This window comes from Panthera leo, chromosome A2, assembly GCF_018350215.1.
Source record: "Panthera leo isolate Ple1 chromosome A2, P.leo_Ple1_pat1.1, whole genome shotgun sequence".
Classification (NCBI taxonomy): domain Eukaryota; kingdom Metazoa; phylum Chordata; class Mammalia; order Carnivora; family Felidae; genus Panthera; species Panthera leo.
The window spans coordinates 100,005,322-100,019,742 of NC_056680.1; the positions used below are offsets into that span (position 1 = coordinate 100,005,322).

The following is a 14,421-nucleotide window of genomic DNA, read 5'->3' on the forward strand; positions in this document are numbered from 1 at the left end:
GTGTGATATATTCCTACCACTCTTCTCCATCACCCTTCATAAACCACAAAACCCCTCAGAGCTACAAATCCAGAGCCCTCTTTTTCCAAAGCATTGTCCTTGCTCTATTGGTAGCATTCAACACCACCAATTGCTTTCCTCTTGAAACCCCCTCTCCTTGGTTTCCCTAACATGATAGCTATTCTGTTTATCTTCACACTATTGTGAATGTTCTTTTCCAGCTACACCACAAGGTGGGATTCAAACCTCAGCTCTCTTTCTCAGAGACATCATTCATTCTTCAGCTTCAATGGTTAACTCCAAGGGTCTATTTTCTGAAAGTATATTCTAGAAAACATTCGTTTTCCTGAATGTTAATAGACGAGCATTTCTAAAAATGTTTTTGTACGATGTGAAAAAGGTATTCTCTGTCAACATTCACCCACAAAAAAAGAGATCTCATAGTCTGGTAAGTCAATAAATTAAACTGTTTGAAATTCTACAAATGAATTTAAATTTCAAATTCTTACAATTAAGGTTAAGGACTCAATTTTAGCCAATATTTGCATAAACATAGATTTCTTAGGTTTTCAATGACCATTTTAATACAATTATAAATAGAACACTAATAATTATACAGATTTTATTTTTACTTTACTCATATGTAATTCTTCATAATCTTTATATGAACATTGATGACTATACAAAAACTGCAGGAACATCTGGCACCTTAGAGTCTGTAGGTTATGTCACTCGTGGTCTTGTCGATGAATTTGGATATTCTTATCTTGACCTATAAAGATGTTATTCAACCAGCATTTCTATAATGTGCAAAATAAACTTAGGCCAAGTTGTGAAAGTGCAACCTCCATTTAATAAGGTTGGGATTATGACTTATTTCTTATTGCTTTGTGTGAGATTCTATAAATTTTTGAAGAAAATATATAGACTTTCAAGTCTCAAGGATGTATTTCAAGGCTTCTTTTCTGTTTCTAAAATGTCAATGTGGGCATTTATTGAGAAAACATGTGTTGAACTCTTCCTATTATCTGGGTCTTATGATAGATCTTAGGAAAACAAAAATGAATGATACATACTTGCTGTCTTTCAAAGGTTCCGACAAGCTAGATCCATAATTTTAAACCAGAAGTAAACACATGTAACATAGCAGGAATACCAGTCTAACAATCGAATTTCTCCCCAGTTGTCTCCTCGGGCAATCTGCTTTCCTCACCACTTTGTCAATTCCATACCTTAGGGCCAGGTTGTCCTTTTCCAGGTGGTCCTTCTGGGCCTCTTGTTCCTGGAAGCCCTGCTTCTCCCTAGAGGAAATGACAATGATGCCTTAGCTGACTCTCCATGGACAGTTTGTGTAAGCCCACCTTGTCTCCTTTTCTGGTCAGTGGATTCTCTGCTGAGACCCTCCGAAATAAGACCTTCATTCTAGTCTTAAAATGGATTTGGAAATCTACCAACTTTAATAAATTAATATCAAGCTCTAGTTTAGCTCAGAGCCGCTGAAATATGAAAAAGTCCAATTTCTCAGCCAATTTTCAAAGACTATACTCACTTTCCTATGGCTCATCATTCACATGTGATGGTTTGGCTTAAAAAGAAAAAAAAACGGAAAGACCTTCAGCCTTTCCATCTGCTATTTTTCTCTACTTATATTGAAAAATGAGTATTTCAAATGTCAATTCATAACACTTCAGAAAATCTTTACAATGGCCTTACTCCCTGAATGCATTTACAGCCTCTCATTTTGGAGGGGGAAAAAGTGTTTTTCTCTAAGGCTACACTCAGGTACTTTCTAGGAATCACAAAGGGACTAGATCACTGGAGGGTACCATGGTCGAAACACCAGAGAGAAAGCAGAGAGCATGAGACCCTGTTCACCCATTAAATTGGTGCTCTTCCTCTCTGAAATAAGTGGAAAAGGAATTTATAATTATGAGATGTTTTAAAAAGGCTAAGCTTGTCCTGGATGGTTTACTTTGAGTTCCTGCAGGACCAAGGTATCAGTGTGGTTCAATAGTTTTTACTCTAGTCACGGAAAAACGTACTGTTGTTACCTTCTTTCCTGCAGCCCCATCCTCTCCTGGTACTCCTGGTTGTCCTGGGAGCCCTGTTGAGCCTGGCTCCCCCTGGTGGATGAGCAAAGATTTTATGTCCCAGAAATTCATATTTATCTATAAGTGTCATGTTGACCATAATTTAAATTCATATTTATGCACCACCATTTTGAGGCACTTACCAACTGTATATCTTACAATATTTGAAACAAACCTCTGAATGGAGAAATCTGAGTAGTAACCAGTAGTAATGAAATTATTTGACCTTGGGCAAGTTACTTCAACTTCTTGGATCTGAGTTTTGGATTATGTTGTTCTGGATTGAACTGTAACCTCAAAGAAGATACGTCAAAGTCCTGACCTCTGGTACCCGTGAATGTGACATCATTTGGAAATTGGGTCTTTATAGACGTAACCAAGTTAAAATGAGATCATCAGGGTGGGCCCTAATTCAATATGACTTCTGTACTTAGAAGAAGAAGCAAACGCCATGTAAAGACAGACACATGGGAAGAACTCCATGTGATGACAGAGGCAAAGACAAGAGTGGTGCCACTGTGTGCCATGGAATGCCAAGGATTGGCAGCCAGCACCAGAAGCTGGGCAGAGGCAAAGAAGGATTCTTCCTTACAGGTTTTTGAGAAAGCATGACTCTGCAGACACTTGGATTTTCAACTTTGAACCTCGAGAATTGTGAGATAATAAATTTCTGTTGTGTTGAACCACAGTGTGTGATTCTTTGTATAGCAACCCTAAGAAGTTAACATGAAAGTGAAATTTCAGCTCTAATATTCAGTACTGCTACTTGCTTTCAAGTTAATTTGTATTTAAGAATACACCCTTTAAAGTGTTTAGAGATAACATGTGCTATCTTCAAACAGTGCCAGAGTGCTTATTGCATTCATTAACAGCAAAAATATTAAAAATAAGTGAAAGTCATTTCACCTAACTTAGCTAAAAAAAAAACCAAACTCGTGAAGATAAAAGCACAGTAAACCTAAAATTAAGTAGAAGGATATGGTAAGGATAAGAGCGGATAGTAATAAATTTGAAAGCCAAAAGTAAGAAAAGTAACAAAATTAAAGGGTATTACCTTTAAAAACTAATAAAATAAATAAGCCTCTACTAGCAGGAATTACTAATACTAAAAATAAAAGTCATAGTTAAACAGTATTAAGAGTTAAAGGGAAATATAACTATATACATATAATAAAAATTTTAGAAAAATTTTCATGACAATTTCAGACAAATGTATTGGAGAACATTAATAAATAATCTTTAAGAAAAATATAAATCACTTAAATGACATAGGAGAAACTGACCAGCTAAATGAACGAGAAGCATCAAAAAATTGAATCAGTAATGAAAATCTCTGACTTCTTTTCCTTCTAAGATCACAGGCTTCATTGGCTTAACAGTCAAGCCTTATAAATTCTTTAACCTTTGAAGAACAGATATTCCCTATCTTATACAAATAGTTGTGAAAAACAGTAAAAGAAGGAAGTCTACCCAATTTATTTCACAAGGGTAGTAAAACCTTAATTAAAGTCACACAATAATAGGATGACTAAACTACATTGTAGACCAGACTAGCTATGAATATAGATATAATGTAAATTTCCAGTCAAAATGCAGGATTAGGGGCCAGATTTAATTTCCTCCCTGACACAACTAAAAACCAGACAAAATATATAAAACAGTATCCTTCAAAACATTAGACACCAGTAATGAAGGATAATAATACCGGGGAGCAGGGAAAAAAATTATGTAAACACTACACTTTCTCCAGTTTGCTGCCAGGGTAGTTTCCAGGCCATGGTGTACAGAAGGAGAATCTGGAGAAAGTTCAGAAATCTCTCCAATTTCAGGAGACAAAGGTAGGAGTCTGGGTAAGCCCGGTATCAAAAATTCACAGACTAGATTACCTGATAGGAAGAAGGTACACAGAACAATGAAGCTCTGAGGAGTGTCCCCCTCAAATATTCAAGTAAATACTGTTCAGCACAGTGTGACAAAACTACCTGACTCCCAGAAAACAACCAACTGAAAAGAGTATAAAGAACTGGCAGCAGACCAGAAACGGTGCCTGGTTCCAGTGGCAAAAAAGGAAATCTCACAATTCTGAGGGCATGTATTAGAGTTCTAGAAAAGAACTTGCTTCAGTAGTCAGGAAAAATGAACCCTAGACTAAATGCCGCCCCAGTCCTACCTAAGAAAGCTTAAAAGCAAGACCAAGAGGTTCAAGCTGTTTTAAAGTGACTTAAAAGAATCCAGGACAATGCATAGAAATACAGAGATATGTATAGGAATACAAAAACGTTTAGCCCCCCAAAAAGTAAAATTTATGAAGTTTGGATCTAGCCAAAAATTATCAGGAATTCAAAGAAACTAGGAAAAAGCTGACCAAAAAAAAAATGACACAGGTGATAGAATTGGTAGGTAAGGACACTGAAACAGTTATTATACTGCATTCTATATGTTCAAGAAACCAAAGGAAAGTTGAAATACATTAAATAGAGACAGGAAGGTAGAGAAAGATACAAATTGAACTTCTAGAGTTGAAAATTGCAAAGTAGGAGATGAAGAGATACACTGGATAAAATTCAAAGCAAATTAGACATCACAGAAAATCAATGAACTGAGAGACATAGCAATGAAAACTATCTTAAATGAAGCAGAGAGAATAGAGACTGAAAAGGAATGAGCAGAGCATCAGGAAAACAGCCAAATATAAGTAAAATGGAGATTCCTGGATGAAGACAGACAGTGGGAAATATTTTGAGAAACAATGGCCTAATGTTTCCAAATTTGATGAGATCACTAACCTACAGATCCAAGAAAATCAATGAACTGCAAGCACAAGAAATATGAAGAAACAAAACTAAGGCACATTGTAATCACAGGGCTCAAAACTAGTGATACAGAGAAAACCTAAAAGGTAGCCAGAGAAAAGAGACATATAGAGAAACAAATGTGTAGATTCTAAGAGATTTCTCATCAGAAACAATGCAAGTGAGAAGACAGTGGAACAACATCTTGAACATACAAAAAGAAACAAAACAAAAACAGCCATCAACCTAGAATGCCATACCCAGTAAAAATATGGACAAAATAAAGACTTTTTTGAAAACAAATGTGGCAGTTCCTTGAAAAGCTGAGTAGATACCTACCATATGACCTAGCCATTTCACTCCTAGGCATTTATCCAAGAAAAATGACAGCATATGTCTATACAAAGACATGTACATAAATGTTCATAACAGCTTTATGTATACTATCCCAAATCTGGAAACAACCAAGCGCCCACCAACATGTGACTAGATGAACAAATTATGGTATGTCCATACAGTAGAATACTATTCAGCAATAAAAAGAACAATAAAAAAAGAAGCTGTTCATAGATGTTAAACATGGATCTCAAAGTAATTTTGCTGAGTAAAAGGGAAGACAGAAAAAAAAGCTTACATGATATATTATTCTATTAATATAATATTTGAGGAAATGCAGACTAATCTATAATGACAGAAAGCAGATCAATAGTTACCAGAGATTGCAAAGCAGATCAGTAGGAGAAGTTAGGGAGGGATGGAGGGATGGAGGGATGGTATTACAAAGGGACACATAATAATTTTGGGGGTGGGGGATGATGGATACTTTATTTGGTTTTGGTGATGGTTTCAAGAACATATACATACGTTTTATCAAAGTGTACACTTTAACCATGTGCCTTTATTGTATGTCAACTATGCAATAAATGGAATTGTTTAAAATGGATGAAAAAAATCCTGAATAAAAGATTAGTCGATTAAATTGCTGTTATAAAAAAGTTATACATCATGATCAGATGGGTTTATCTCAAGAATGCAGAATGGTTCAATACCTAAAAATTCTGGAAATGCAATATACTACTATTAACAGGTTAAAAGGGAAACATAAAACAATTATCTTAGTAGAGGCAGAATCTGATAAAATCCAATACTCATAATTAATAAAGAACTTTTGGTACAACTGAAACAGAAAGTAATTATCTTAACATAATAGAGGTTGTCTATCAAAACCCTACAATAAATATCCCACTTAAAATTGAAATTTTAGGGGTGCCTGGGTGGCTCAGTCAGTTGAGCATCTGACTTCAGCTCAAGTCATGATCTCGAGGTTCTTGGGTTCAAGCCCCCCATCAGGCTTTGTGCTGACAACTCGGAGTCTGGAGCCTTCTTCTGATTCTGCGTCTCTCCCTCTCTCTCCCTCTCTCTCTCTGCCCCTCCCCCACTTGTGCTCTGTCTCTCTCTCTCTCTCTCCTAAAAATAAACATTAAAAAAACATTTTTAAGTGAAATTTTAGAAGCACTTCCTCTGAAGTCACTTCTTTTACACATTGCGCTGGAGGTCCTGTCAGTGTATAATTTTTAAAAATGAATAGGAAAAAAGCTAAAAAGAAATAGGTAAAACAGTTTTTATTTTCAGACAATATGATTACGTACACAGGGAATAAAAAACGAAGACTTTGTAAACAATTAGAAACAATAAGAGGAAGGTGCCTGGGTGGCTCAGTCGGTTGAGCATCTGACTCTTGATTTCAGCTCAGGTCATGATCTCACAGTTTGTGAGATGGAGCCCTGCATTGGGCTCTGTGCTGACAATGTGAAGTCTGCTTGGGATTCTCTCTCTCCTTTCTCTCTGCCCCTTTCTCCGCGTCCTCTTGCGCGCTCTCTCTCTCTCTCTCTCTCTCTCAGAATGAATAAATAAATAAACTTAAAAATAGAAATAAAAGATACTGTCAGGTGCCTGGATACAAAAATCAATACACCAAAAAACAAACAAGGCCACCAACAAAATAATACTTTTCCTGTAGACCTGGAATAGCTAATTAGAAGATGTAGAAAAAGAAAACAATTCACAATTGCAAAACATTTCTCCAATGTACTTTTTAAAAAATGTGTATTTATTCTTGAGAGAGAGACAGAGTGCAAAGTGAGGAGGGCAGAGAAAGGGAGACACAGAATCCAAAGCAGGCTCCAGGCTCTGAGCTGTCTGCAGGGAGCGGAGCCCGAAGCGGGCCGAACCCACAAACTATGAGATTACAACCTGATCTGAAGTCCAACACTTACCCGACTGAGGCACCCAGGATCCCCTCCAATGACCATTATAACTGAAAAACTACAAGATCTATATGGATAAAATGACAAATATTTTTCCCAGAAAATTAGTTTTACTCTGTGGTTTGAAAAACTCAATATTTAATTTTTTTTCAATGTTTTATTTATTTTTGAGAGAAAGAGAGAGACAGAGAGCAAGTGGGGAAGGGCAGAGAGAGAGGGAGACACAGAATCCACAGCAGGCTCCAGGCTCTGAGCTGCCAGCACAAAGACATGGGGCTCAAACCCATGAACTGTTAGCTAATGACCTGAGCCAAAGTCAGATGTTTAACTGACTGAGCCACCCAGTCGTCCCTGAAAGATTCAATATTTAATATGAAGGTTCAATGCAACGCTAGTCGGAGACTCCAATGGGATATGTTGTCAAATTTGACAAGTCAATCCTGAAATGAGTATGTCAGATTCAGGAATAACCAGGAAAGAAATTGGGAGTATTTTCCCTGTTGATGATAAAACTTATAAATCGATCATAATCAAGACAGAGATGTAATAGCTCTGAGAGATAAATAGACAAATGGGGCAGAATAGAGAACTCAGACACTGATCCTCACACATAGAGAGCTTGACGTATGACATAGGTGGAGTTACAAATCAGTGCAGCGAAGACAGACTGCTCAGTAACTGATATGGTGATAGCTGGTTATCTGTATGGGGAAGAAAAAGATCACCACGTTGCCCCATATACAAAAAATAAACTGTAGTGGAATAAAGACTAAATACCTAAATTTTAAAAAACAAAAACACACCAAGTTTTAAGAAGAAAATACATGAGGATCTTTATGACTTTGGAGTCAAGAAATGTATAATATTCAGAAAGCTGAGACCATAATGGGATAGAAATACACCAAAATTTAGGACTTCTGTATACTAAAAGGTACCCCGTAAAAAAGACAAGCCATAGCCCTGGAGGTGATATCAGCAACCTAAACAACAAAGAATTAATATCCAGATACAGAAAGAGCTATTAATAAAAAAGGAACACCAAGCCTTTAAAAAAATGAATATCTACAGGAATTTACAAAAGAGGAAACCTGAAGTTCCATTAAACACACAAAAACTGTTCAAACAGTTACCAGGGAATAGAAATTAAAACAATGAGATCTATCATACACACTTCCTGTTGGCCAGAAGGTAGAGAAAGGAGCATTGTCATATATTGCTGGAAGGAGGGCAAATGGGCAGAGTACCCATCATCCATTTTGGACAGGATTTTCACAATGTCAGACGTGAAAACTTGCCTATACTCTATGATCTTCCAATTCTGCTCATAGTGTTTATCACCTACTAGTAAGAGAAACTTGCAGTCTGACTTACACGAAAGGAAACTTGTAGAATGCTTATGGCAGCATTGTTGGCAAAGGCGAAAAATGAGAAGCAATTTAAATGTCAATCAATAGGAAAATGGATACATTTTAAATGAGATATTTTTATACAACAGACTACCATAGACAAAGAAAATGAGTAAATTAAAGGTATAGGAAAACAAATAAGACATGAGACTGAATACAGATATATGGCAGAATGATACATTATGTAAAGTTCAAGAACACACAAAAGATATATGTGGTTTATGGATAAAAACATATGTGGGAAAATTATAAAAACTTTGAAAGAATGATAAATACCCAAGTCATGAAAATAACACATCAGGGGAGGGTGGGGAGGGGCCATGAGATTGAGGGGCACAACCAGAGGCCTCTATGTATATCTGTAATGCTTCTTCTTTTTCTTTTTTTTTTTTTTATAAAACTCTATTTTAAAAAAATTTTCTAGTTTATTTCTTTATTTTGAGAGAGAGAGAGGGAGCGAGCACAAGCAGGGAGGGGCAGAGAGAAGGAGAGACAGAATCCCAAGCAGGCTCTGCACCATCAGTGAGATCATGTGAGATCATGACCTGAGCCAAGACCAAGAGTCAGATGCTTAACCAACTGTGCCAACCAGGTGGCTTCTTCTTAAAAATAATGCTTTTAATGCTTCTTCTTAAAAAATAGCTAGCATGAATAAGGCAAAATGTTAACATTGGATAAAGCTGGGTTGTGGAATACATGGGTGGGTTTGTTTGTTTGTTTTGCATTATTCTCTGTACTATTGAGTATGTTTGAAAGATTTCCTTTTCTGAAGTGAGAGAAGCTTAAGATTGTTCATCTAGTTAGTGGCAAAACTGGGATTTAGACAAGGAGTCTAACTGCTGAGCCTTACTATCCTACAGTGCCTTTCTGAAATTGGCACATGAATGATGTAATATGTGTATATACAGATCTGTACACTACATAGATGTATGGTGATATATGTAAGTCACACTTAGCACTTAGCACATTGGGTGGCACATCAAAACCATTCAACAAATGGAAGCTATTATAACCATTGATTTATATTAGTAATTGCTATTTATATTGGTATGTTTTGTAGCCTTTGTAATTGTATGTTTATGTATATGTAATGTGTATATTCTTCTAGACCCACATCTTACACATCCCAAATACTTATACAAACAGTGACCATGTCAGCAGAAACAATGATGGAGTTTAATCCTCAGTGTGGCTAGCCAGGTCCTATATGCCTTCAGGATTACTTCTAGAAATTGTGAAGGGCAAAGTAAGAATTCATTCATTTACTTAACAGCATTTATTGAGTACCTATCATGTCACCAAAACTGGGGATCCACTAACAAACAAGACGAAAAAAGAAACCAGGTCCCTGCCACAGGTGAGAAGCACTATTTAATAGTGTAGCGTAAAGCAAGCCAGACACGTGATTGTAAATTTTCTAGTAGCCACATTTACAAAATTAAAAGAAACAGGTGAAAATCATTCTACTAATGTATTTTACTTACTTTAATGGATCTGAAATTTCATCACTTGAATATGTAATCAACATGCAAATATAATGACATAGTTCACATTCTTTGTGCTAAGCTTGGTAACCTAGTGTGTATTTCACACTTATCCCACATCCCACTACACACTCAACATGTTTCCAGCATTCAGTAACCACGTGTGGCCAGTGGCTGCAATGTTGACCAGGGTCTTTCGTGAGCGGATTAGTCAGATGAGAAGCAATTCAGAAAGCATGCAAGTTGAGGTAAGTGGTAAAAGCAAAGGAAAATGCAGGCTGAGACATAAAATAACTGGGTAGTAGGAGTGGGGTAGGCATACTTTAGGCTTAAGGAATGACTTTCTGAAGAAGTAGCTTTTGAGCTTGCACCTGAAACACAAGCCAGCGGCAAGCAAGATGAGGAATGTACCCTTTGCTGCAATCCTACCGTGCTAGGTGCCCTGTTTTACAATAGGACAGGCAAGAATGTTCTTAAAGAATCAATCTGTGCCAAAAGAGGGCCTCTGATGCTAATAAATATATGAATAAAAAAACAGATAGCGGTTGTTAAAATAAACTAAGATTTTTGGTTCTTCTTAAATGATAAGAGTTACACTGAGCATCACTTTTCCGAACAAATATTCTCCTCTGGTGAAATAACAGATGACACATGCATGATCTGTATTGCATTTGGATATGAACGAAACTTCACATAATATGACATAAATTATCTAAGTGCTTCTGATTGGGATGGTCAGCTCACCTTTGGGCCTTGTACTCCAATTCCCACTGGCCCTCTAGGACCTGTAGCTCCTGTTTGGCCTACTTCTCCCTAGTGAGGAAAGAGTATTTGAAGAGTATATGACTACAACAGTAAAATAAAAATAATATATTCCTGCCTTAAGAGCTAAGTGCTCTCTTACAACAACACAATAAGATAAAACAGAGCTTTATGTCCTCAATTCATATGTGTTTGAATATATATATAGTAAATATATATCGATTATATTATTAATATCAATGCTCACAATATGTTGTAATGTAAAATATGAAAATATGTGAATATATTATGTTTTTAAGTATATGTTTCTATGTAATTCAAATATATATATGCATATATATATATATATGCATATATATATATGCATATGCATATATATATATATGCCTAAAATCCCTTCAGGTAGATGGAGTTTTACCAAATTTGGAATATATAATGGGCTGGCTTAAAATACAGGCTAAGTAGCATACTTAAAAGGTGGAGGGCACCTGGAATATAGGCAGTTACATTCCACATCAACTAAAATTGACACATGAGAAGCCCAAGTGACTGCTAATCAAGGGCAATATCGTGAACAGACAGAATGACCTGATCTTCCAATGGTGAGCCCAGATCAAAAGTCTCAAGGACAGTAACTTTATGCCGTCAAGTGCTTCTCACACGGGAATCTCTAAGGAGTGTACTGGAAGGTGACTACTCTCAGAGGAGTATTTATTTAATGATCATTAGTGACCATTTGAAGCAACATTAAGTATAGCTAGTTAAATAATAAGTGCCATGCCTCTCCCTAAGGATAAATAATAGCTGTTAATTTAGGACATAATAAGATTCCCATGTTCACAGAAAAGTTTTATGTATTTCTGACTCCATATCTTTAATTAAATGTTTCAGGAGTTTGACCTATTGTGGGAGTGTTGGTCAGAATGAATTAGCAAGCCCACAGGTGGCCTCTACTGACAATCCTCCTTGAATTGCTAGAATAGGATCTCTTGAGAAAACGTAATAAAACAGTAAATTAAGATTGCATAAATAAATGTGCCTAAGAGCATAAAGAATACACATTACCTTATCTAAACCATCAGGAATATCTATAATGTTTTGCATTAAGTAGAAATCTGATGTTTAAGTTCATTTCATCTACTGCTTTCCCAATGCACTGGCTCCTGACCAGGAAACAACAATAGACTATGGATGTACTAAACTCTGCTTTCATTTAGAAAGTTACCTTGGAGAAAGAAAGAGAGAGAGAGAGAGAGAGAGAGAGAGAGAGAGAGAGAAAGAAAGAGGAAGAGAGAGAGAGAAAGAGAGGAAGGAAGGAAGGAAAGAAAGAAAAGAAAGAAAGTTACCTTAGAACCAGGTGAGCCTTGTCCTGGGGGCCCTTGTGGACCAGGTGGACCCATAGGACCTTGGATTCCCTTTAAAATAAAATGTTTAAAAATAGTATTAGTGAAATTCAGAAATTTGGATAAGACTAGTTTCATATCCTCTAACATGAAATTTTAGTTCACATCACATAATACATTACTCATCCTCAATATTTGTTGAATGGCATGACAGAGGCTGCTAGCTGAACCATAATATGCATTCTCCCCTTTATCCATAGTAAAAGAATTTTAGCTGACCTGCATGGCTGCCTAGAATAATGACCATATTTCCCAGTCCCTTGTGCAGACAGGCATTGGCATATGGACTGGATTCTGGCCAATGGGATATGAATGGAAGTGATGTGTGCAATTTCTGATGCATGACAAAGGAGGAAGTATGCCTTCCCCTTCCATGTCCCCCTGCCCCAGTGGCTGAAGTGAAGACATAATGGTTATTGTGGATCCTGTGGATGAGGAAAGTACCCTTGGAAGGGCAGACTCATAAGAATGAAGAAGACCGAACCCCTGAAGACCCTGATGAGCAGAGCCACCACACCAGCTTGGAGTTGCAAATAAGAGAAACAAAATTCCGTCTTGTGAGCTTATTTCACATCTCAGTCTCATGCAGGCAAACCTATATTCTAGTTGCATCAATGAAAATATATCAGGATATTAAGTTGAAAGTTTGGCCATAGGCTCTAAGAAGCAATAGCCTATAGACATCAAATTGAAGAATGTTCAAACACTAGACTCTCACTCACATTGTGGATATAAAAAGGGGAAAGAGGATTTAATAAGTTCTTCTTTGGAGAAAGTAGTCTTACAAAGCATTTTCTTTGCAGAAAATGAGAGGGATTTGGGTTGCTTCCCTCTTTAGCCTATTCTAGAGAGGGAGCTTCAGTGAAACCACTTATTGACCTTGATTTTTGCTTTGGGGACACAAGGGACCTTTGTCTGCCTCATACCTGGGAGAGCTAAAATGGACTATGATGGTCAAGAGGGGCATGGGTGGGGTCGGCGGGGGGAAGCAATCAGCCCATCCATCCAGGGTCTGTCAGCACAAAGGCCACACTAGTTTTTTTCTGTGGACCAGATGTACTCTAGATGAGAGACAGGGTTGGCCTGGAATTGTTTTGAATCCTGGCCAAGAGGACCTGGAGGAGCTGTGGAACTCCAACAGAGAGAGTCAGTATTAAATGAACCCCCAGAAAAGCAGAGGTTGATGGGGAGAAATGACTGGAGCAAGAGAGTTCTTCACCCATGGCCCGAAAGTGGCAGTCACAGGGGCAAGGCAGGAGCCCCACAAGGAAACTTAGTGTCAAACATCTGTCAAGACCAGAGGATCCAAAGCCATGTGACAACAGACCAGCCAGGAAAGAACCTCTGTGGCCTCTCCCCTCTACCCTCATCCTTGACTCAGCCTGGGAGGGATGAGAAGCACGATCCCTCCCATGGACCACAGGCTCTCCCTACAGCTCATACCAGATGAATGAAGATTAAAAGGAAAATTAACATATTGACTAGATAATTTGCATTACGTAATTAAAACTGTGATTTACAACTTAGAGGTGACACAATAAGTTTTATTACCTAAAAGTGATAAGAAAAGACTGAGGTTTGTTGGTAATTTCTTCCAGAAAAAGAAAAAACTTTCCCCACTGGAAAATATTTAAGGGATGATGAGGAAAAAACTAAAATTTTATTTCCCTTACACCTCACAAGCCATGCTTGTATAAATAATGGTTATAGATATATGATTGGTTTATTACAAATGGCATCCCCTTTTCTCCAGCTGGATGATACAACTGCTGTTTATTTTTTAATTATAAACACGATTCCCCTTTTCTCTGGTTAATGAAGATGAGGCAGTGTAAACAATTTAAGAAAGCTAAGGTTATTATAATAAGGAATTAAAATGTTATTATTAGAAGGAATCGTTTACAATAGTCTACAAGTAGCATGGTATGTGACAAGGAACCAAAAAATTCGAAGGGTTATGTGCACTTATGTGTATGTGGTTATTTGTATTTCACTCCAATTTGTAACAGAGTTGAAGTTGTCAAGCCTCCAAACATTTAATGAAAATCTGCCGGCCACTTGAGTCATATTATAAACATGTTCCTGAAAACAAGAATTCCCTCCAAAACAGATGAGTGGGAAAATTCATTTCTATAAGAGAATTAGGGAGGTCTAGCAACAATCATTCCGTGGGTAAACATGTTCAATTAAGGATAAGAAGAAAAATGAATAACTGTA

At 37.0% G+C, this 14,421-nt stretch overlaps 1 protein-coding gene across 1 annotated transcript in view; it reads right to left on the reverse strand.

Moving 5' to 3' along the window:
• COL28A1 (collagen type XXVIII alpha 1 chain) overlaps window positions 1-14,421 on the reverse strand; it is a 174,579-nt gene that overhangs the window by 91,931 nt on the left and 68,227 nt on the right. The window contains exons 17-20 of the mRNA XM_042918489.1: window positions 12,148-12,216; window positions 10,784-10,852; window positions 2,052-2,123; window positions 1,233-1,301 (exon numbers count right to left, since the gene is read on the reverse strand). Of these exons, the coding sequence (XP_042774423.1) occupies window positions 1,233-1,301; window positions 2,052-2,123; window positions 10,784-10,852; window positions 12,148-12,216 (279 nt within the window). The remainder of the gene's footprint in view (window positions 1-1,232; window positions 1,302-2,051; window positions 2,124-10,783; window positions 10,853-12,147; window positions 12,217-14,421) is intronic.